Source organism: Vulpes lagopus, chromosome 13 (assembly GCF_018345385.1).
Source record: "Vulpes lagopus strain Blue_001 chromosome 13, ASM1834538v1, whole genome shotgun sequence".
Taxonomy (NCBI): domain Eukaryota; kingdom Metazoa; phylum Chordata; class Mammalia; order Carnivora; family Canidae; genus Vulpes; species Vulpes lagopus.
Genome location: NC_054836.1, coordinates 45,354,855 through 45,379,819, shown reverse-complemented (window position 1 = coordinate 45,379,819; position 24,965 = coordinate 45,354,855). Strand labels below are relative to the sequence as shown.

At 37.1% G+C, this 24,965-nt stretch overlaps 1 protein-coding gene across 13 annotated transcripts in view; it reads right to left on the bottom strand.

Moving 5' to 3' along the window:
- BBS9 (Bardet-Biedl syndrome 9) overlaps positions 1-24,965 on the bottom strand; it is a 444,745-nt gene that overhangs the window by 64,167 nt on the left and 355,613 nt on the right. For 12 of the 13 annotated variants that reach the window (XR_005983466.1, XM_041727738.1, XM_041727737.1 and 9 more), the window contains one exon: positions 2,016-2,238. The exons of the other annotated variant lie outside the window; for it this stretch is intronic. Coding sequence is in view for 11 of the 12 variants with exons in the window: in XM_041727738.1 (XP_041583672.1) it covers positions 2,016-2,238 (223 nt within the window). In the remaining variant the exon portion in view is untranslated. The remainder of the gene's footprint in view (positions 1-2,015; positions 2,239-24,965) is intronic. 13 annotated transcript variants of the gene reach the window in all.

Here is a 24,965-nt window from a genome sequence, read left to right as displayed (position 1 = left end):
CCTCAACTAGACTTAAGCATGAGAGGCATAGACCTAGCTTTCCTCTGCCCCTTCCTTCCACACATTAAAAAATTTTGCATTGAGGGTTTATATGGACATGGTCTTCAAGCTACTTCTAAACCTCGTTATTTGACAAATGACAAAAGTTTCAAAATCAGTAAGTGTGACTGAGGGAGCATATGTTCTCTCCAGGTATCAAGGTTTTTGCTCACAGCATTGTCACTGGCTATTCTCAAAGAGGCTCCAGCAGGGAGGTAGAGAACAAAAGGCAGGGCTGCCAAGGCCTGGACTCATGGTATGTCAGCCAGTCAGGAGACAGATCCCATCTCTTTCTTAAGTTTTCTTTTTTATATACCTGTCCTTTTCCCTCAATCCTCCTTTGTTTTTCCAATTGGCAAAGAAGGAAGGAGAGCCATGTACTGAGTGCTGATCATAGTAAATATTTTTTATTTACTATCTCATGAAGCCTAAATATTTATTTCTTACAAAAATAATCCTGTAATAGGGGACAGAAGACAGATGAATAGAAGCCAAAGGACCAGTCAGGAAGATGTTAACAAGGGCAAGGTAAAGAGGGCCTAAATTAATACAAACTATATTAGAACTATTTCTATATGGAAAGACATTTTTCTATTCTGACATTAGAAATATTCTTTTGGAATAAAAGTTAGATTCTATCCACATATAAATAAGGTAAAAAAGATTTCAAATCATTGACTATAGTAACCCATGACTCCAAACCAGCTATTTTCCCACCCCCAAATTTACAAGTTTACGTATATCTATAGCAATGGTAAGAATTACAGTTTTATTTGTTGAGTGTGTCTCTATCCCAAGCACTGTGCTAAGTGCTTTACAAACATCTAAGGACCCAATGACAAGGAAGGCATCATTATACCTACTTTCAAAAGATTCTGGAAAAAGAAACTAAGAAAAAAAAAACTAAGACTCTGGAAAGTTAACCAGCACATCCAGGGTCACATAAGCAGTAAGGGATAAAGGCAGGCCCTGAACACTAGTCTGTCTGCCTCCAGAGTCTGTCCTTATTAAATTATGCTATGCTGTCTCCGTGTTTATCTTTTTAAGTTTTTGCTTGCATTCCTTTTTACTTCTAGGAATGCTGATTGAGGGGAAAAGGAAGCAAGAGGAAGAGCATCAGCATGGCAGGGAGGGGCATACAAGACATGTAAGAAGGAAGAAGAGAAAACCACAGCACTTCTCATACCATGGTCCTTGCTTTAGAGGAAATAGATACTACAACTGTTGCACTGAATTAATGCATTTACTTCATATTCCTTGTTGTTGCCATAAAGACAAACATTACAAAGGAAGCCGGACATAGGAGCTGCTGCCTACAAGGGACTCAAGTGCAGCACCACTGATTGCTTAGCCCCTCTGACCATGGAAAGGGCTGACCTGGATGCCAACTGTCATCACTGTCTGCTCATGTTAGGGCAAGCTGGATCTCTCTCTACCTTGGCCTGTAGGTTCCAGGTCTCTGCAGCTTGTTCACATCTCCTGATGCCAGTCTTTTTCTTTGTCTCTTCTCCCCACGATCCCCTTATACTGATGACCACAATCCAAGCAAACAACAGAAGGGATGGGACTCACTCATCTGGATTATATTAGCTGCTTGTATTATGCTATTTACATTTATGAAATACAGTATTGCAAGACCACATTTAGTAAAACTTTTCCTTAGAAATAGTCCTATTCTCTAATTCATTTTTTATTGGTTAGAAGCAAAACAAAATGGATCATATATTTAAGATGGATCATATATTTAGAGTGAGGGAAGAAAAAAAGACATGCCATTCTAGAAATGTCTAATGAGCAAATACCCCAAGAATATTTATCCAAGTGGTTACCCTGGGATGTCTGAGGGGAAATGTGAAAGCAATTTTCTTAGCTATCATCACTTTAATATGAAATGTAAACCCCAAATACAACCTCAGGCATATTCCTTTAATTTGGGAAAAATAGTCATGTTTAGGGAGCATGGACAAAGCTCTCACCTGGCATGACCATGATCTGCGGAGCTGTTGCATCTGTACTTAAGCAGAGACGTCCTCCTTTGGCTAATCTATCACAGAGCAGGGTGATATGTTTCTTCAGTCGACTTGTGTCTTTGGGTATATTCAGCTGGCTGCTAAGGTTCAAAGCCTGCTCCTTTGAACTCTTTGATAGGCAAGTCTTCAAGAGGTGGGAAATGGCAGCATCCACTGTTTCTTCCCAGCCCTGGATGCAAAAACCAATTTTGAATTTATGCAAAGATAACAAATGAGCAAAGAAGGCACTCTACTGTTAACTAGGTTATAAGATTGAGTGTTGATGTCCAAGTGTTGGAGGCCTGTTGAGAATTTGGTTTCTGGAATATTTCATATCAGTCTGGTTTTGAATTCTAGCTCTGTCAGCTGTTTGACTTTAAGCAAGTTACTTAATTCCTGTTAGCCTCATCCTTATCTGCAAATGATGATAATAAGAGTCTGCAGCTCCAGAAGCTGGGGTGATAGAGATGATATATGAAAATAATTTAACCCTGTGCCAGACATAAGTCATAAATAACAGTAATAATAATAATCTCAGGTATAGATATATTTGATGATTGGGATCCTGAAGCTGCCAGGATTATAGTTCATTTTGCCTTATCTTTCTGCTGAAGAATTGGCCAGCACAGGGAGGAACTTTGGAGATCTTGGGGGGAAACTGTAATGAAGAGAAAATGCTGGTGTTTCTCTCAGCTACTGGTCCCACAGCCTTGAGGTTGCAGAGGAGCTTATTTCAAGAGAAATTCTGTGAGACATAAGCCCATTTAGTCCCACTTCACTGCCGAGGTGACAGAAAAATGACACAAAGTGAGGAAGTGGGCCATTGACCCCACTTTTGCTGGGAATAGTATGGCTGCGCTACAGTGAAGACCTGGAGAAGTGCAGTGTCACCTTAGCAACACGAAGGCTACAATCCTAGGAACAGGCCACCAGGACTGGCCAGAAGAGGCACCACCCGCAGGTGGGTTCAGATAACAACAGAGCAAGAAGCCAGAGGGGTCAACTCAGGAGCTCCCATTGGGCATTTTCAGGGGTTCCAAGAGATAGCTGGGTAAGGTTTTTATAGGGGCCTGGAGGTCCTAAGAAGCACAACAGGCAAGCCTGAGTGAAATCTGGGTATTGTGACAGTGTGACTCCATTTGTACCCAGAGGTTTGGTAAAACCTACGGTACCACAGGCCTGACAATCAAAATGAAACTATAAAGGAAGACACTGAATGAATTTATTTACATAGAATGCTACAGAATAGTCCAGGCCCCTTATATAAAAGATGAAAAACCTGAGACTCAGAAGGAACCCGTGGGAAGCCTACGGTTAGCACCACTCCATCCTCTCAACCTTATCAGCTAAGCCACTTTTCAAATATGCAAACTGGATTAGGTTAGTCCTCACCCTGTGCTGTGGTGGCTGGCTGGTTTGGTTTCTCCACAAGAGTGCCTGGAGTTCTCTGCACTGCTAACACATGCTTGCTAAACAGAGGGGTCCAAGAAATGTATTAGCTGGACAGAGAGATGGTAAGACACACAACTAGGACATTCGACTTGGGAGGACTTTGGAGATCTCTAGTCCGGTTTTCTGGGATTTTCCTAGGACAATACAATACAATACAATACAATAGCAACCATCTGCCTAGGCATGGTCATCTTCCTAGCCCAAAATTACTTTTGGAGGTAGTTCACTTCTCTCAGGGACATGTGTAACCAGGAGAAAGCTATTCTTATAGTGAGCCAAAATCTGCCCCATTGGCCCTGAGTCTATCCTCTAGAGCCATGCACAATAAATCTAATCTCTCTTCTACATGATAGCCCTTTATATCTGTGAAGACAATAATTCCGTACCCTCTCCTTCAGAATAAATGGCCTCAATTCCTCCAGTTCTTCCCTCTATAAACATGGTTTCAAGTTTTTTTCTCTGTCCTGACCATTGTATTTGAATGAGCTCCAATTTTAAACACTTAAAAATGTATACGGCTAACTAGAGAACCCCAAACTGACCCCCAAGACACCAAGCTGGGGTTGGGAGTGCAGGGTAGGATACCACCATCCTTCCCATTTACTGGGATTCTCCCTACCAGCCTGGCCTCTGTTGCCATTGATCTCTTGGCAGCTGCATCAACTCTTGATTCACAATGAGCAATCAGACAACTAAACTCTAGACCTTTTCCATATTTGCCACATGTCTTCTTTCTGGGCTTATGCAGTTGGTTCATTAGACTTAAGTGCAGACTCTATATACGTCCACTGGAGAACTTCCCACTAATTGCCAAAATTAGGTGTTTTTACTCTACTGACCCATTATATATACCACTGGGAAAATTAGGATACAAATTAATTACTTGACAATGATCTTGAAAATCCTTTCAAGAGATGTCAAAGACTGTGAAAACACAGCCTCCTACCCCAAACCACTAAAGAATAATAAAGCATTAGTTACTACAAAGACCTCTCTGTACAACTATCCAAATCTATTATCTAAAACTAGCCTAATATCTAAAACTGAATTTGTATTTCAAGGTAATGGATTTAAGACAAAATAGTAAACCAAGTGTTATCAGAGAGAACATATTTTCAAGTTGCTTTTGGAACCACTGACAAAGAACTCTGGAGCATAAGAAGGAAATACCCTTCGTATGTAATTTGGCATTTGTGTGCTCTGTGGTCATTTCAGCATTAAAACAGTTGCTATTATTTTATAGACTATTTGTCTAAGCAAACTACTGTTTTCATAAGTAGATTACAGTAGCATATTAGATAATTTAAGTAGATGTGGCATTTAGTTAACATAGAAGTACTATGGATTTTCTCTCTTACTGCCAACTTGCTGATCAAGTCAAAAAACCATGTCATGTTTAGGTAGTTGGGATGGATATTTCTTTAATATAATGAGGCATGATGTCAATACTTCAAAATGATCACTACTAAAATATAGGATTATTATTTAGAAGGACTGTATTGCTAATAAACTCAAATATGATAATAAAAGGGATGTTTATGAGACAAATGAAGAGCCTCTGAAATGAGTTTTATTAAATAAAAACACAGTGTGATAATTCATTGATCAAATATGTAGCATACTTACCTCATGAAATGTGAGACAAAAATATGTGGAAATGTAGAATCTTCAAGTATGTTAGAAGCACCTTAAAGGTAAGCTACTTTAACCATCTTTTTTTGTGTTTGAGTCCACCACTTTTATTTATAGCTCTTAAATTAACAAGTCTAATGTTCAGTTTTAATATCCACACAGAAATACACATATACACACACACCCACACACCATGCACATACCTAATCTTTATCCTTTATAGCTAAGTATCAATTATACTTTTAATATTGTCTTTTCTAATTATGAGAGTGGAAGAAAATCTTAATCTTGGGAAAACTATGCTAAAAATATCTGGAAGGGGAGAAATTACTAAGCATGTGCTCTTCGGTAAGAACTGATTTGATTTTAGTTTTCAAATCCCAACTATCCCATGTGTGGCTTTTAGAAAACAATAGCAGGTAGGAAGTTAAATAAACAATGTGTAAATAAATAAGTAAATAAATTTAAGGGGCACCTCGGTGGGTGGCTCAATAGGTTACGTATCTGCCTTTGGCTCAGGTCATGGTCTCAGGGTCCTGGGATCCAGCCCCAGGGGACTCCTCAGTAGAGAGTCTGCTTCTCTCTCTCCCCCTCTATCCCTTCCCTCACCCCCCCCCCCCAAAATCTGGCTCATGCTACTCACTCTCTCTCTCAAATAAATAAAATCTTTAAAAATTTTTTTATAAATTTAAATGTACATGTTAACTTTGTTTTATCTTCTTTATAGCCCCTGTATTATAAATTAATTTATTTATTAGGTTTTTGGTGCTTACTTCATCTTGTCTAGGACTGATAATTAGGGTTTTTCTTTGTTCCCAAGGTCTTGGCTCAACCTCATGCGATAACTTCACTTTTGTCTTAGTCCTTTCTATCTGAGCCCCTACATTGGGAGCCCATTTACAGTGTCACTCCTTGGTAGATTAGGGCTGTCTTGCCCCTGCCAAACACCCTCCAAGGAACTGGACCCAACAGGTGTGACCCTGCTGCTTGACTTCTCTAATGTCACATTGCATGCGGCACACATCTCCCAACAAGGTTTCCCAGTTCTTAGCTTTAATGTTTGGCCTGCCTGTGTGGAGGCTGCTATATGCCGTGCTGGTCCCAGATGCCTCTCTTATTAGTGTGATGCCCCATTTCTATGAGCCAGCTTTTTAAATTCAAGGCACTGGGCTCTCCTATCTGTTTCTCCTCCTGACTCAAGTCAGTCAACTGAGCTATGCTTTTTGCTATCTAGAGAGCAAGTAACACCTGAATTTCTGACTTCTGCTCCACCTGCCCTGCTAGGCTGCAATGGTCACTATGCCAGCACAAGAAAGTGGTTTATGAGGAACAGTGAGAAGCAGCAAGTCTGACCACATTCATAAAGTTAATTTTCTAGTTATTAACCAAAGTAAATCAAAGAAAAAAGTAAAACAGAAAAGTATTCTCAGACCACCTAAGCATTAAAAGAACTGAGCTAAAGACAGCTGCCCCAAGGATAGTATGTTCTGACCTAATATTCACCTCAACTCCCCCTTCACTATATGCCCTTCGATAAATCACTTAATCTCTGCAGGCTACATCTGAGGTCTCCACAGAACAGAAATAATGCTGTTTGCCATGCCACTCATACATGAATGGTAAGGCACTCTGAAATCTTAAGTGAAAAAAAAAGGCACATATATTCAATCCTACTTTAAAAAAATAAAATTAGAAAACAGAAAATATTTTATTAGAAAATAAAAATATACCATTGAGATCCAATGCACAAAGTAATGTCTTTAAATTCTTATTCAAATTATTATAAACTTTTGCAAGTTTATGTTTATAATGGAAACACTACCACATCCTTAACCATAGTAGTATAGAGGGAAAACCCACAAAATACCATTACCAACTGTGCACACCGTCAGGTTGAAGGGAGAGAGGAAAGGTAAAAGAGATCTGTCTAAAGTAATAAATGGAGACTATGTAGCCATTGTCCAGGTTTCAGCTGATGAAAGAAAACTATCAGAAATAGATTGTCTTACATTATACATCTGAAGGTAAAATAACCTTTACATCATATTCATTTATGTGAAAAATAAAACTGTATCAAAGAGGAATAAATTTCCTCTTGAAAAGATGTAAAGGATTCACAATGAGAAGTCTTTGGTATTTATGATAGCTCCATGGATCCTTATGACCATTATTACTTTGTATTATATTGTATCACTTCATAGTTGGCCAAGATAAGCTAAAAATAACTACAGGAAGGGTCATGGCAAACCCAAGTACAAATAAAACTTAGTGCTATACTTGTAAATTATACATTTTGGAAGATAAGAGAATTTTTCAGGATTTATCTAGGTTCAGGATATTTCCAAAGAATAGATTATATTCAGTGAATCTTCCTCTCATGTAGAGAGCTCAAGATGTTGAGCTATTCACCTCTGAAAAGCAAAATAGTTCTTTGACCCAACAACACAAGAAAATAAAAATTTTTTAAATGATACCAAGCTAAGGAGATTAAGAGTACACTTACAGCGATGAGCACTGAGTAATGTCTAGAACTGTTGAATCACTATATTGTACACCTGAAACTAATATAACACTGTATGTTAACTATACTGGAATTAGAATTCTATTAAAAAATAGAAAAAAAATGACCAAAAAGTAAACAGAAAACTTTAAGATTAAAAAAAAAAATGACAACAAGCTGTATGGCTTCTATGACATCTTAATAAGTTTCAGATTATTATATTCAACAGTTTTTATAAAATAAAGCTTTGAAAAAAATCAGCTTTAAATTTTTTAACCTATCAGTAATAAGATGAAACATTCCCCAATCATTCTTTTTTAACTTTAAGCTTAAGTGATTTATTGGACTTTTGGAGTTCTCTATTTCTTTGCCATGATTCAAAAGCTGTAAAAGTCGAATTCACATTTCAACCAAAAGTAAAACAGGGTACTTAGCTTATCAACACTGCTTTGTGAAAAATGAAGCACCTAATGGATGCTTCCTAATGGATGACAATCTAAAAACTTTGGTAAACAGAAGACAAATGACCTGCATACAGTTTAGATGCAATGTAAGCAGAAAGTACAAGGTTGCTTCCAACCAAGGTACTCTGATACTGTTTTCTTAAGCTTACATTTTGCATTTGATCTGTACTACCATCTGACCCCAATGCTATCTGAACTATCATAAAACTTGATCATGGATAGCGATATCCATTTTTAAAAAAATATTTATTTATTTGAGTGAGAGACAGAGTATAAGTGGGGGTAGAGAGAGGGGGAGAGAGACAGGCAGACTCCTCATTGAGCACAGAGTCCACTGCAGGGCTGACACAGGGCTTGAACCCAGGGCCCTAACATCATGACCTGAGCCAAAGTCAGATGCTAAACCAACTGAACAACCCAGGTACCTTTAGCCATATTCAATTTTAAAATTAAACAAAAGGGACACTTGGGTGGCCCAGTGGTTGAGCATCTGCCTTCGGCTCAGGTCTTGATCCCGGGGTCCTGGGATTGAGTCCTACATCAGGCTCCTCAGAGGGAGCCTGCTGCTCCCTCTGCTTATGTCTCTGCCTCTCTCTGTGTGTCTCTCATGAATAAATAAATAAAATCTCTAAAAAAAAACAAAATAAGATAAAACAAAACAAAACATCAGTGATGTCCAATGAGCCAAACACTAATGACTGCTTCAGGAAAAGGTTCTGACATGCAGTATTCAGAAGCAACTTAGAAAAAAAAAAATTAAGACTGGACAAATCAAATTGATAATGAAGTTGCTTCTGGCAATGGTAGATTACCACTAATTGTCCCACTGAAAATAACTAGAAACAAATATATAAAATCATTTCTTTGAAAGTATGAGATAGGGAACAACAGAGGCGCAAGAAGATGAGTCCTGAGTTTGATGCTACTTTTCCCACTGAGGTCATTAGCCTGACTAACACGCATCACTCATCCTTCACTTATTCCCCATTTCACACTAATGACTTATGCTTGCTTGTAATTTCCATGTAAGAGGCAGCATAGATCATGAAAAGTGCATTGGCTTAGAAGTCAGAAGACCCAGGCTGAATTGTGGCATCTTTCCTTCCAAGCTGTTTATCTCTAGGAAAATTACTTTAGTTCTCTGGGTCTTGGTTTTCTCATCAGTTAAAAACCAGAAAATGAATTTCCCTTGTCAGATGCTTGCAGATTTGAGACATATTTAGCAATTGTATATACTTAAGTCCAGTGCTATCACTCTTACTTGTAAGAATCCTCTCTCAAAAGTTATCTTTTCTGGGCCGGTTTCCATGAATAATAGCCCCAGGGAAAAAAAAAAAAAAACAGCAAGAGGAGTAAAAACGTCTTATGTGCTAGAAAATAAGCTGAAAATTTTACAAATTATTATTCTGGTTAATTCTTACTACTATCCTATGAAGATAGGCATTACAAATTCCAACTAAGGCTCTAGATATTAAGTATTTCACCACAAATGACACAATTATTAAAAGGAGGAGCTGTGACGTAATCTAGGACTGTGTGGCTCTAAATGCCCTCCTCCTTATATCTCCATGCTCTAGATTTTGGAGGAGACAGAACAGAGTTTTACACAGCTCCATGTCAAAAATGAAAGACTTGTAAAAGGGTGGAGATGGGAGGAAGAAAGTAAAAAACTTTCAAGTTTCAGAGGAAAATTAAATTTTTAACCTTTTCCTAATATTACATTTAAAATTAACATCTGTCATACTAGTCAATGAAAACACAAATGATATTGTCAGAGACCAGCCTGAGATCACATCATAAACCACCACAATTCCTTAATATATGGTTGTTACTTAGATAGGTTGGTATATATGTTTGTGTATTTGTTTGCTTTTTTTAAGTAAATAAAAGTTACTTTCATCCTAAGAAAATTAATGAAATTAAAAAACAAATCTTGACCACTATGCTACAGAGCACTTCTTTTCCATTTCATTGTGTCTGGCAATGTACTGTTGTCAGATCATCTTAGGTTCCTTTTACTTAACTGGGCTTTAGAAAATATCATATAAGGTCTTCTCCCAGAAAATTTATGGTCACAATTAACATATTCACAGAACCAAAATGCAAATCAGCTTCTAGATTCAAAAAAATAATCTGCATATTATAAAATAAGATTTTACTGCATATGATCTATGCCAGTTTGGATGGATCAAATCTTCAGAAGAGTCTATTAAAGCTCTAGCAGCACCTACATAAACTACTGAAACTGACACCGAGGAATGGTCCTAGGACACCATGTCCCCTGAAAACAGCAATGGTCAGACTTGACTCTAATGAGTCTGAATTATAGCTGTTTGTTTCAGGGACCCACTATTAGAATATTTGGGGCAGCCATCCCTATAATAAAATCATAAGACAAATGTGATCACAGACTCCCTAACTACCCACATAGTTGGAATTTAGGGAAAACTTAACAAAGCTAGGGCAAGAAAAGAACCATATGAACAAAGTAAAGGCATTAACTTCTCTGATGATGATGCTGTGTTGTTTTTTTTTTTTTAACAATCTCAAAGAACAAAGAATGACTGAACTCAGGGGAAAATGTCCAAAAATACATAAAATCATTGATTTAAGTGTGAAGATGTACAGGATACCTTTCTTTCTGTTTTTTTTTTTTTCTCTTCCCTTTAATTAGTTTGGATTTTTCAGAACCACCAGTAGCTTCACTATTTTAAGATGGGAGTACCTACTTCTTTCTCCATCAAGGCCACCAATGGATCTAAAATAGCTACAAGAAGGTCCACATACTAGATTTCTATTTTCTTTTAAACAGAATTCTGAAGAAGTAAGGAGAAAAGGCATCTATAATCCTATCTGAAGTTACTGAGTGCCACATCATTCAATATTAGTGTCATTTTTCATAGTGATCAAGCTAAGATAACAGAAATACAACAGCACAATCTCAAAGTTCAATAGTAGTTATTTATGAGATAGTATGTCTATCCCTATATTGACTCTAATTTCAAATGTCCTTGTCCATTTAATAAAGCACTAGTTTGAGTCCATATAGTCATGTATTTAAGAATATTTATTTAGAGCTGACTGATACAAGACATTACACTAAACATTGTGAGGTTAAAAAGAGGTGAATCAGAATGAATCCTATCTTCAAATAACAAATCAAGAGGCAAATCAAGAAGTAATAGCATAAGAATGTATACAAAAGTATAATGATGAAGATAACAAAATGTATTTAGAGAGAGGTACAGGTAAAGTACTTTTGGAATGATTTTGTTTTAGCTTCCTTCCTAGAATAATATCCAGAATTATCTGTCAATAAGTTATTCAAGATAGAAGGTCTTTACACTTGTCTACATAATAAGGTAACTTCCCAACAGTTTTGTGCAAAAAAAAAATACATATATATATAGATATATAGTTTGGGTTCATTCCGGTACTATGTGAAATAAACTACAAGTCAATTAAATGTGTCAGCATTTTATAGTATAGAAACCAACACAGGTAGACATAAGTACAAAATATAAGTTACACTTATCCTTGTTAAAGTAGTCAAATTGGAGAAGAGTAAAACTTTAGTATGACCATGTCTTCTGTTCATTTTTTAATTTTTGTGTTTAGTTTTATAAGTTCTTTATCTATTTTGGATACTAACTCTTTATCAGATACGTCATTTGCAAATATCTTCTTCCATCTGAAAACATGAATAGACATTTTTCCAAAGTAGACATGCAGATGGTCAACACACACATGAAAGGATGCTCAACATCACTGCTCATCAGGGCAATACAAATCAAAGCTACAATGAAATATCACCTCATACCTGTCAGAATGGCTAAAATCAGGAATATAAGCAACAGGTATTGGTAAGGATGTGGAGAAAGGGGAACCCTCTTACATTGTTGGTGGGAATGCAAACTGGTGCAGCCATTCTGGAAAACAGCATGGAGGTTCCTCAAAAAGTTAAAAATAGAACTACCCTACAATCCAGCAATTGCAGTACTAGGTATTTATCCAAAGAATACAAGATTACTAATTCAAAGGGATACATGCACTCCTACGTTTATAGCAGCATTTCTACAATAGCCAAATTATTGAAATAGCTCAAGTGTTCACTAAGTGCTGAATGGATAAAGATGTGGTGTGTGTGTGTGTGCGCGCACAACAATACAGATGGAGCTAGAGAATATGATGCTAACCAAGATAAGTCAAGTCAGAGAAAGACAAATGCCATATGATTTCACTCATGTGTGGAATTTAAGAAACAAAACAAATGAGTAAAGGGGGAAAAAGGAGGGATAGAGTGGCAAATCAAGAAACAGACTCTTAATGATAGAGAACAAATTAATGATTACTAGAGGAGAGGGGAATGGGGGTTGGATTAAATAGGTGATGGAGATTAAGGAGTGCACTTGTCGTGATGAGCACCAGGCAATATATGGAAGTACTGAATCACTACATTGTATACCTGAAACTAATATTACACTGTATGCTAACTAACTGGAATTTAATTAAAAACTGGGGGAAAAAAACCTTCAGTAAGATTACCTGGTCAAATGTTTCCCCATGGGGTCAGGTTGTTCATTTTTGTGAGCCCTCTAGTTTAGATTCAAATCTGGTCTGTTACATTCTGTGTGACTGTGAAACTAATAGTCCTGAGACAAGGATGTGAGTGCCAACAGTTTACCCAAGAGCTGATCCAAGAAGTACAGGGGGAGTGAGAAAGTAAGATTGGGAAGGGGGGAGAAACAAAAAAACTGTGCTGTCAAGCAACTGTCGCTAAAGGCAACTGGAGTCCAACCTAGTTGGACTAATCTGGCAGGTAATATATAACATACCTTGGACGTTCCTGGTCAGAGGGATGAGGGAGCTGGGGTATTAATCTACCAACTACCACCAGTCACTGACTGAACACAGTAGCTGTACAGCCTCTGCCAAACAGGGAGTGTCCTCAGGCAAAAAGCTGCACAATGCTCAGAAGGCAGAAGCTTTCAGGAATGGTGGGGAGATGAAGAGATATGGGTAGGTCACATGTAGCATCTGCCTCAATCCCCTACTTCAAAGACATATAGTGAGGATTAAATGGGTTAACATATGTAGAGTCTTGGCCAATACATAATAATACATATTAATGCTCAATAAAAGCTAATTTTCTTACATTACTTAGAATTGTGGGAGGCAAGGCCCCTCTCCCCCTTTCATTCTCTGTGTGTGTGTTTGTGTGTGTGTTTCCTCTCATTTTTTCTCTACAAAACAGGGAAATCCTCTAATTAGTGAAGTTTATAGAACCTGGTTCTGAGATTGCTAAAAACTATATAGAAATATTTATAACCTTGAATTTAGAACAAATGGGTTAGAATGCAACTAACCACTACCATTAAGCCACAGAAATAACTTTATTTCCAGGAATGCGAAGAGTCTCACTACTCTAAATGCAGAAAGTGAAGCATATATCTATTAACAATATCAGTGAGATCATCTGCATATTCATATTCACTATGGTGGGAGAGAAGATCTGGGCTCCTGGGTTCTCATAAATGACATATAGAGAAATTTAAACTCAAATTTCATAACCATGTTAGGCAATCTGCCATATTAAAAGTGATAGCAATAGGTACTTGACCTTCATTACTTTTCACAGCTATTTGTGGTTTTCTCTTCCAAAAGCAGCAACTAGTAAGATTTTTTTTCCTATTTATGTGAAATCTGCTTCTAGTCAAGAATGTCTGCTCCAAGATGGAAAGCCAAGGCTTTGCCTTTTTCAATAGCTTCCTGTCCCCAGCTCAAACTACTCACAGATTCCCTCTTAATAAAAAATGACTATAATTATAACTCTTTTACTCTGTACTTACAATTACATTCCATCAATTCCAGGAGGGCTTTTTTTCCCTCTACATTTTAACATCTCTAAAATAGGGATGTATTTTATCTAACAACTGCTGGCTTCCAGGCTCCAAAAATGCTATTGTTGTCAACGCCTGTGTATGCACAGCCTTTGTCACAGCTGTTCTTATACTGTCACTTCAACTGACATATGTGCAATGTTCAGACTTTCCTATTGAACTGTCATTTAAAATATCTTTAAAAATTACACTATGACTCACTGAATAAAAAAATTGGAATGGGGCAGTTGGATGTATAAATTTGAAACTAGTGAAGCAAATATTCATGACAGAAGAATGACAACAATTTGCTTTTTCTTGCAAAAGCAAAAGCTAAGTGCTTTCCAGGATGTAAGACAAGAAGATACGGATAGAAGAAATATGTTATGTTTTGTTACTGAGATACATACACACAGGTTCCTAATGCCAAGCAATACAACTGAAGTAGGAGAAATTATCAAATCCCTGGAAGAGATGTGGCTTGTTTAATTAATGTATCACGCAGAACTATTGTTCAAGCAACAAACATCAATCTTCCTAAAATTTCCTAACTATGGAAGTGAGCTGCTTAACTTTGCAGCAACAAATGATTCAACTGAGGTAAAAAAATAAGGCTCTGAACTTAGTCAAAAAGGAAAGTATTTAAAATGGATATCAGAGGCTCAGAAAGAAAAATCAGAGGCAAGATGGCACACTCTTAAATGCTGCATCAGTGCTCTTCATGGCACAGAGGGCACACAGGACAATGTTATGTGGAAAAATATGAATACCAATAACATGTAGAGTTGAAAGATAAGAGAATCAAATTTCAAATGTGAAGATTTTCAAGAACACATTAACCAATTTGTGTTGCTTGATTCTTATTAGGGCATGAGAATAATAGATGATAAAAATATATGCCTAAATAAGTCTAAAAGAGCTCCTTCAATACTTATAAAAACCTAAGTGACCAAAAGCACTATGTCATAGTTTAATTGACAGTGGTTTTCTTCCTAAGTGGTCCATAAAATAACAGTGCAATTTACAGCACCTTATTGTTGAAAACTAGTAGTAGTACTAATAGCTAATAATTCTTAGATGATTGTCATATACCCAGCTCTACATTTGGCATTTTATGTATATTATCTCAATTAATCCTCACAGGAATCTTGAGAGGTATATAAAGGGTACCCTCATAACACCTGCACACCTTTGACAAATAGTTCCCAAATGAAGTCACAGATGTAATCCAATTTTTTAAAACATGGTTTAGCACCTCTGTACTTATAGGAATAGTAGTAGTATTTTGGCTTTCCAGATGATATATATAACCAACCATCAAAACCCTGAATCTAAAAATGATGATGGAGACACCTAATGGAGGCTCAGTATGTAGTCTACTTCACTAAGGTCAAACAAGCAAGGTAATTTTCAGTTACTATGTGTGAAAAATAGAATTTGGATTATGTGTTCGTGAGGAAGAAAAACCTTATTATATATTTTTTTCATTAAATGTTTATTGTTTCAGTCAATCATTTATAATAGGCCACAGCCAACCTTTATGCAATAAAAAGACTATTGCACAGGAAAGGATATACAGGCAATGCTAAAAGAAACTCCACGTGCAACAACTCCTCAGATGCTGACGTGGCTCTGCTCCCAGCCTAACTGTGGGAAAGGCGGCAAGCCTCTGGTTCTAAACACCTCTGAACTGGCAGTTTCCTCACACTGCACAAACTGTCTTTTCCATCAGACTCCGGGAATGCCTTCATGAGAAAGGCACTAGAGAGCCAAGTTCGCTCACTTTCTTAATCTCATATTCTTCCTCTGTACCATTTGTTTACTGGTTCAGTGGAATATAAAGTGAAAGCAAGCTGAAATAAAATCTGAACAGCCATTCTCACCTCTCTTCAAAGCAGAGCCAGTCCTTGGGGTCTGATCTAGTTCACCACTATACAGATAAGGAAACTAATCTTTGATAGTTCCATAATTTGCTTAAGGACACAGAGCTAGTTAAATATTTGCTCAAAAAAAAAAAGATTTGAACCCCAGTCTGACATAATATTATAATCAACTGATATATCACAGTTTGTATTTTCCAACTGTTAGCATTTAGGTTGCTTTCAATATTTCATAATTATAAAAATAAATATGGTACCAAATGGATTTTAGTTTACTACTTTCAGTGCATTCACTTACACTAGTGGTACCAAGTATTAGATTTACTTTATGACCCATTATTTCCCAGAGGACCCTCTGGAAAGCCTATAGCAGAAATAGGTAGGTATGTCCATCTTACCACATGTCTGTTAGCACTATTTATTACCAAATTTGACTAAAGCAATATAGGTGAAATATACTTGCATATTCATCCCTGGATATAACAAAAGTTTTTGTGTTTAATGGCTTGAATTACAGGACGTGAGAATGAATATATGTATAAATATATACATGTGTGGTGGTCTGGTTATCAATCTATCTATATCTTATACCATTCATGCAAGAGAGATCAGGTTTCGCTCTTAGGAACCCAAAAATATTTGAGGTTGCTTGCCAAAAAAGGAGGTGGTACAAAATGGAAGGAGAACACTTCCTTTTTTAATAAAACTATACAGTTATTTGAGGAGAATCTGCAATTGTGTGGAACACTATGGAAATAAACAGGGTATCAAGTAATCCCTAGATACTTATATCCAACTATATGCTTAACTTAAGCTTTAATTTTGTTGGGATGTGGAAGAATCTGTCATTCCATTTATTAGACTACAAGACAAGTGGGGCACCTGCATGGCATGGTCGGTTAAGCCACCGATTCTTGGTTTTGGCTTAGGTCATGATCTGACGGTCATAAGATTGAGCCCCACGTCGGGCTCCATGCTCAGTGCTGAGTATGCTTGAGACCCCCTCTCTCCCTCTCTGTCCCTCCCCCTGCTCACACATGCTCTCTCTCTTAAAATAAATAAATAAATCTTTTTTAAATTTTTTTATTTTTATTATTTTTTTTTAATTTTTTTTTTAATTTTTATTTATTTATGATAGTCACACAGAGAGAGAGGGAGAGAGAGGGGCAGAGACATAGGCAGAGGGAGAAGCAGGCTCCATGCACCGGGAGCCCGACGTGGGATTCGATCCTGGGTCTCCAGGATCGCGCCCTGGGCCAAAGGCAGGCGCCAAACCGCTGCGCCACCCAGGGATCCCTAAATAAATAAATCTTAAAGAAAGAATACAAGACAAGCACATTGACAATTCAGAATATATAATGAGAACTAAATAGGTCATATCCCCAAGTGAAATTCACAAGAAGATGGAAGCTAGAGTAAATAAGGAGGGAAAGAGAATTGACCTGCCTCTTAAAGAGTATGGATAAAGGGGTAAGCAGAGGACACTATGTTAGGTGGAAAAAAAAAAAAAAGTACTATTAGCCCTGGCATGATGGAAAGAAGCTGCGTACTCATGGAAAGCCAGATTTCCCAGAACAAAGTGGGAAAACTGGGGAGTCACAGAAACTAAGTTTTAGAAAGAAGATATGGTGGTGCCAAGAGACTGAAAATCCTGAATGCCTGGCACTGGAGTCCAAACTGAACCAGGGGCAAAGGGAGCCACAGAAAGTATGTAAGCAGATGCGTGACAAGAGAGCAATGAGCTGAGTCTAGCAGTGATGTATAGGACATACCAATGCAGAGACGTGAGCAGGATGGCTACTTCAAATGCCACCACAGAAAGTCAGGTAGAAAAATAAGGATGCAAGCCAAAGGGGTTTTTGAGAAACATTTCCAAATGAACAACAGCAGGCCAGAGTGACCAACTAGCCTACAGCTCTGTGTGTAGTTATAGCACAGAGGGAGTACTAGTTTCAGAGGAAAGAGACCCCAATTTCCACAAGTACATTTCTAAAAGAATGCAATGTCCCAGATATGTCAAAATCATCACTTTGTAATTAGCAGCCTCAAACTAAGTTGGGTAAAGGTATTTTAAGGAAATTAAATTAGTATAAATACACTTCTGGGGCAACTGGGTGGCTCAGTTAGTTAAACGTCTGCCTTCAGCTCAGGTCATGATCTCAGGGTCCTGGGACTGGCCCTGTGTCCAGGTTCCCTGCTCAGCAGGGAGCTTGCTTCTCCCTCTCCCTCTGCTGTTCTTCTTGTCTGTGCTCTCTGATAGATAGATAGATAGATAGATAGATAGATAGATAGATTAAAAATCTTAAAAAAAAGAATACACTTCTAGCCAGGAATCAAGTAAGTAGGCATCATGAGGAGGATGATGATGATGATCATTATTCTCATCACCATGGTTGTGTGAATTTTATTTATTTAGCTCTTTATATTTAAACCACAAAGGTTTGCTTCACAAAGGTTTTGGGGTGGCATACGGTGACAGCAAAGCTTTAATTAATCAATTCTTTGTTCATTTATTTAGTATCTCTATTTTTTTTTAATATTTTATTTATTTATTCATGAGAGACACAGAAAGAGGCAGAGACACAGGCAGAGGGAGAAGCAGGCTCCATGCAGGAAGCCCGACGTGGGACTCGATCCCAGGTCTCCAGTCACGCCCTGGGCTGAAGGCAGCGCTAAATCGCTGAGCCACCTGGGCTGCCCTAGTATCTCTATTCTTAAATGCATAAATAATATTAAATGTGTCTATTAAGGTACTGTTTCCTATTTGATATACTTAAGGGAAGTTTAAAAAAATTACACATCACCACTTGTGTATTATATTCTACTTGGCTGCTATTCTGATGTATTCCAATTTTTAAAACAGCAAGCAACTCATAGGCTCTGAGATATGTTATACTCAATGCTGGTGAAGTAGAAAACCATACCACTACATGACACCAGTTGCATAAAACTAGAGACAACACAGATTATGTGGCCATTATGAACATGAAACTATCTTTCGTGTTTATCTTGTTGGCTACGATCAAGAGGATTACCAAAATATTTACTTTCTCCACTATGTTCCCATAGACAGTTTATAAAATTGTGATGATAATCTAACAATCATAAAGGCAGACTTGATACTGACACCAGACTTCCTCCTTTTGTTTGCCTTTTAAGAAGAGGTCATTAATAACTGCAATGATTAGCCATCATTCAATCCAGACAGAAGGCACAATGGCCCTTACATCAAATCTGACCTGTGACGTAGAAGCCTTGAAGCCTTGTAAGTAAGCCTTGATAAGTCTTTCCACACAATAGGATTTCCTATTATAAACATCTGTTTTCTCACATGAACCATGTTGAACATGTTAAAAATAAGTTTCTCCTTCCATATCAGTTTGTAAAAGGAATAATCAATCAAAAAGTAACGCTGAAGGTCCAAATCTCCCTCCCCCATTGATGCAAGTTTCCACCTTAACTTTCTCAGGGGATTTGAAAGTTCAATACTAGGGAAGGTAACTGCTAAGCTCTTAAGAATACAATAAAGCTTTTCTTTTTCAAACAGTAGATAGTATCTACTAAAGATATTAAATGCACTTTGAAAGAAAAGAAAAAGTAAGGCAAAATGCTATACAGTGTGCCAGTATTTGTTCTCATTCTAGGACTGTGTGCATCCAGGTCTCCAAACCAGTGTAACCAGTGTTGCTCTTTTTCTTAGAGATTCCTCTGGAGTCAGGTGGAACATAGACAAACATTTAGAGCAGAAGTCAGAGTAAGCCTATTTGGAAATAACAATATTGTTCCTCGTTGCGCTCTTGCCATCTTCTGGACTTTGTGTGAAAGAATCTTAGACATTTAAACTGTTTTCTAAGAAAATGAGAAGCAGATCTGTATCAGGAAGGGCAAAGAGGATTCATCCACGTACCAACTGCAAGTGATACCGACTACCTAGAATACTGTATTCAAGAGGATTTTGAGGTCATGTGGAGGCTCAACAGGAAAGAATTTGGGATGACTATAATATCTACCAAGGTCACACGAAGGGGGTGTAGCAGCATTTGCACCAGCTTATTGCCTCCCTTTTATGTAGATGCATTCATCTCCCCCAGAGAAAGCCTAGTTACTGCACATGTGACAGGCTGCTGATGCCAAAATACCAGAAATAAGGGCTGCGAAAGCAAATATCATGGTATAACTTAATGTCAGTGTCCTACCCTTCTTTCATTAATTTGTTAAAATGTGCTGAAGTTAACCCAATTGACAAAACCCTTTCTCTCATAATAATGGAGTACTGTGCAATAGAACTTACTGTGGTGAAGGAAATGTTTTTTTTTTTTTTTTAAGATTTTATTTATTTATTCATGAGAGATACAGAGAGAGAGAGAGAGAAGCAGAGACACAGGCAGAGGCAGATGCAGGCTCCATGCAGGGAGCTCAATGTGAGACTCGATCCCCGGACTCCAGGATCACACCCTGGGCCAAAGGCAGGCGCTAAACTGCTGAACCACCCAGGGATCCCCTGAAGGAAATGTTCTACATTTGCACTTTCCAATGTGGTAGCCACTAATGGTAGCCACATGTGGCTATTAAGCAGTTGAAACATAGCTAGTGAAATCGAGGAACTGAAATTTTAATTCTATTTCACTTTATGTAAATTTCAATTTAAATAGCCAATATCACAAGCGGCTATCATATCAGACAGCCAAAATGTTTATGGCCAAATGTGACTGGAATCTGTTTGCTTACAATGTTGAAATAAATCCACAAAGGATAGGATCCGTTTTGTTTATTGAAATATGCTGAGAGCCTAGAACACTGCCCAAAACATAGTAGGTGCTTAATAAATATTCAATGAATGCATAAATGAGTGGATATGTAGATTTCAAGTCAATCCCGAGGTATGTAGGATTTTTCAGCTTTTGGCTTTTATACAACATCATGAGAGGGAGATATATGTACTATCAGAATTAAATACTCTCTCAGACTCAAACCAGTAACCCAGCCCTCAATGACCTAAGTAAAGATAGTATTTTCCACAGAACTTCAAATAAGTAAAGGATCAGTAGATACATGTTTAAATTCTGCATTGTGAATACTCTAGAATTTCCTCAGCCCCTAATCTGAAAAGTAAGGAAACAATTCATTGTAGAATTGCCCCCATCCAATACTCTGAGAGAAAAAACAATTTGGGGCAAAATTTCTCTATCAAATCCACTGATGGAACCAAGTGTAAGAGCTCTTTTCGGAGATGTCAAAGAGAACACTTAATGTCTTTCTTAAAGTTAAGGGAAGTATCCCTACAAAAACAAAATTGGCACACATAATTTTCAGCACCTTGGAAGTCATGTGTAATAGTCCGCAATACCAGCATTTATTTGCCCCAAAATAGTTATGAGAAGTGGAAAAAGTAGAAAAGCATAACTGAAGAAACAGATCAATCAAAGAAAACAATATGAACTCTGTTCCAAATGAGATGGTATTTTAAAAAATACTGATAATATAGTGTAAAGAATGTTACTTTTCATTAGTAATAATAAATTCTAAATATTTTTTCTTTATGAACCTGATGCCAGTAAGAAAACATTCCAGAGTGAACTAGGGCATTTTGCCTGCCTTTGTGACACATGCCATCTAAATAACAATACAACAAACCATTATGCAGTGCTATTTGAACTGTAAATAAAATACCTTCTCAGTACTTTCTTCTACCTCTCAATCCTTGTGGGGACATCTGACCTTGAACTGAGAGTCTCTTCTGAAAATGTTGTCCACATGTCTGAAGTTCTCCCCCTCACACATGTACTCTGCCATCCACTTTCAACCAAACCGTCTAAATTACATTCAGATTTTTGTGGTATCATAATAACTTCAATATGGGATATATTTTCAACATTCTGGTCAGAGACTCCTTTCTTCCCTGCCTCACCCTCCCTCCAAGTTATTTCAGGTTTGCATATTTCATTTTCACATCTCAGTGGGATACCCATCATATAACATTTATTTGTGAGGTCTAAAGGCATAATGTGGGGGATTGTGAACTAGCATGTCAAAACCACATACTGCATGCGTACGTCTTAAAAAATGAAAAAGGATTCCTTTTTCTCAAGATATATAAGCTGTCTCAACAGTATAGGTCCAAAGTGAATACCACAATGTAATTAAAGATGAAGAGCATAACAAGCAGTATTAAAATGTCTTTTTTGATTCATTCTTCTCCAGGTTATGTTTTTATCAAATGTCCTGTCTCATTAATGACTTTGAGAGACATAATGAGTATACACACCTTCTAATCTCACCAAATTCAGAAGGAAGTTGAAAGAATTATCCCCTACATGTTTTGGGATATGACAGGAGAGAACACAATGGCAGACCAGAAAGGAGCTTTGAGAAGATGCCTGGTTGGTTCATTCACCTGCCTATAGGGATGAACATACTACATACTCCCAGTAGAATGAGGCTGTTTTGAAAGATCTCTAGAGTCGGAAATACCACAGTCTCTCTGGGGACTGAATTCCTACATTTGAGAACTTTTATTTCAAGGAAATTCTTCCTTTGGATTTAACCACACTTCAGGAGCATGTGAGCTATGCGGTCGCACAGGGCCCCATGTTCAGAGGGGCCCCACACTTGATTTAATGCTTTGCTGTCGCCATCTTGAAATTCTTAATAATGTTATCTTTGAACTTGTGTTTTGTAAGGGAAGTCCAATGGGATAGTGAAGTGTGTGTGAGAAGGGAAGATATGCCCAATATGTGTGGCCTTCTCCCTTTCTGTCCCATAAATTTAGAATTCTATGGCCCCTGAATGAATGGGAGTGAAGGAGACACAAAGCTAGTACAAAGAAGGCGTTTTATGTCTAGACTGATTAAGTGGGGGCACTGACAACCCTTCAAAGTTTACCATTTGCACCAAAACTTATTTGAATGAAGAAAGGCAGTAATAGATTTAAAGAAACAAGAATGACTAAGGCAGTCCATTATACTCCTGTTACTTCCCTATATTATCCAACTACTCCCACTGAAAATAGTAACAGAAGGAAAGGAAGGGAAATAGAGTAACCCAGAGCTCCTTTTCCTTTCCTTCCTTCCTTACTCATCGGTAAACTGAAGATGGAAAGTGTTGGTAGATGTGTGCATACCAGGAAGTAAAAAAAAACAGTTAAATTTGTGCAGTAATTCACAGTTCTGTAAGAACAAAATACATATGTATGCATGAGCTACAAAATACAAATTACATAATTTTGGTGATTCGGCATATGGATTCAATCCTCTTCTATTTGTATTAAAACTGGCATTGCATACTATAAAATTAATTGTAAAATTCATGCTAGCAACTTAAATTAATTTTTCTTTATTTAGAACAACATAAAATAGAAAATAAAAACACCATGAAGAGAGAGAGATTGCAGAAAGTAAAAAGCTTTGTTCTGGTACCTGTTTTAACAACACCTTAGCACTTTTTTCTAATTTTTTGAACAAGAGATCTGCCTTTTCATTTTGCACCAGGCCCTGTAAATTATACTGCTGGCCCTGCCCTGCTTTCTCATGCTCCAGATTATATCTACTACATCTGTCCTGCCAAGTCAACTCTTGTTAGCTTTCACCCTTTTCTCTAGTCATTCACCCAACAAATATGGACTGTGCTATGGTCAGGCATTGTGCCAGACGTTGAGAATATAAAAATGAGTAAGATATAATTTCACTCTATTCCATTATCTCATTTAATTCTTATTCAACTTATTGGGTAGGTCCTATTATTGTTTCCAGCTTAGAGCTACAGAAGCAGAGATTTGGAACAGCTAGAAAACCTGATCAGAAGGATTTTATCATCAAGTGGTGGAACCAGGAACTGAGGCCACCCACATCTTTCTGACTACTAACTCTGAGTTCATAGTTATCACGCTTACTAATACAATCCTAATTGTATTGTTTTCTATTATTACAACGTCCACATTTCTAGTTTCTCAAGGACCAATTTTATTTCTTTAAGGCCAATTTAAGTAATAATTTTATTTTCTGAATTTAAGAAAAATATGTACTCTGATTTTTTTCCAATTTACTTATAAATATTTTGTTTAGAATATAAAATATAGCTTTATTTTTTTATCTGACATTCCTTTGACTCACTTATAGAAAATTACACTCAACTGACAAAACATGTGATTTTCAAAATTTTGTTCACGACTCTGTTTGCTAAAATACAGCGTATTGTTTAAAACCATATGCTTTGAAAGTAGCCATACCTCAGCCCAAATCCTGGCTCTACCACACACTAGTTTCAAAAAGGTACTAAACTCTCAAAGCTTAAATTTTCTCATATGTAAAATGGGGATGAAAACAGTACCTTAATTACCTTATTGGGCCATATTTAAGATTAGATAATCCTCGTAAAACATGTAAAATACCACCTGGTGCCTACCTAGTAAGCACTCAAAAATGTCAGTTTAGTACTATTATTTTTAGTCCTATGTTCTAACAGCTATGTTTAAAAATGGATCTTAAATAACTTTTTTCTTGAAATGGTTTCCTCTAAAACAAAAAATAAGTCCAGGGGTCTCTAACTTCCAAGAAGTATATTATTTCTTTGTATATAAAAGCATGCAAAAAGCTCCCCCAAAATGACACCTGGTAGTCATATAAAACACTATAATTCAGGGATCTAAGATTTTTTTATTCATACAATCTTTCACCAAAAACTCCAAATATGAACCTTCATTTTCCCCTATGGTTCTGAAGTGCCAAGAGTAAAAGAGTTTATACAATAAATATAAAGAACTATCTAAATGTAATAAAATATTCCTGAGATAGCAAGGCTATCTCAGCTCTCCCTAACCCTTGAAATGACACTTAAATTTAAGAACATTGAGCAAATTAAAATGGCTGAACTGTTTTCTCTGGTGGAAAAGGAAAGGATTAGCTAATCTGAAGGTTTACTGCCATCACTCAGGCAGTCAAATGACTGTTTCCCTGGCTTCTAAGTGATTGAAGAGCACATAAAAAAAAGACTGAATACCATATAAAAATGGACTATATACCTATTTTTAAAATAGCTCTAGAAATAAAAAGGCCTTTATTTGACATTTTTATTATAGTTTAAAGAAAAGAAAAACAGGATCTGGGTTAAAAAAA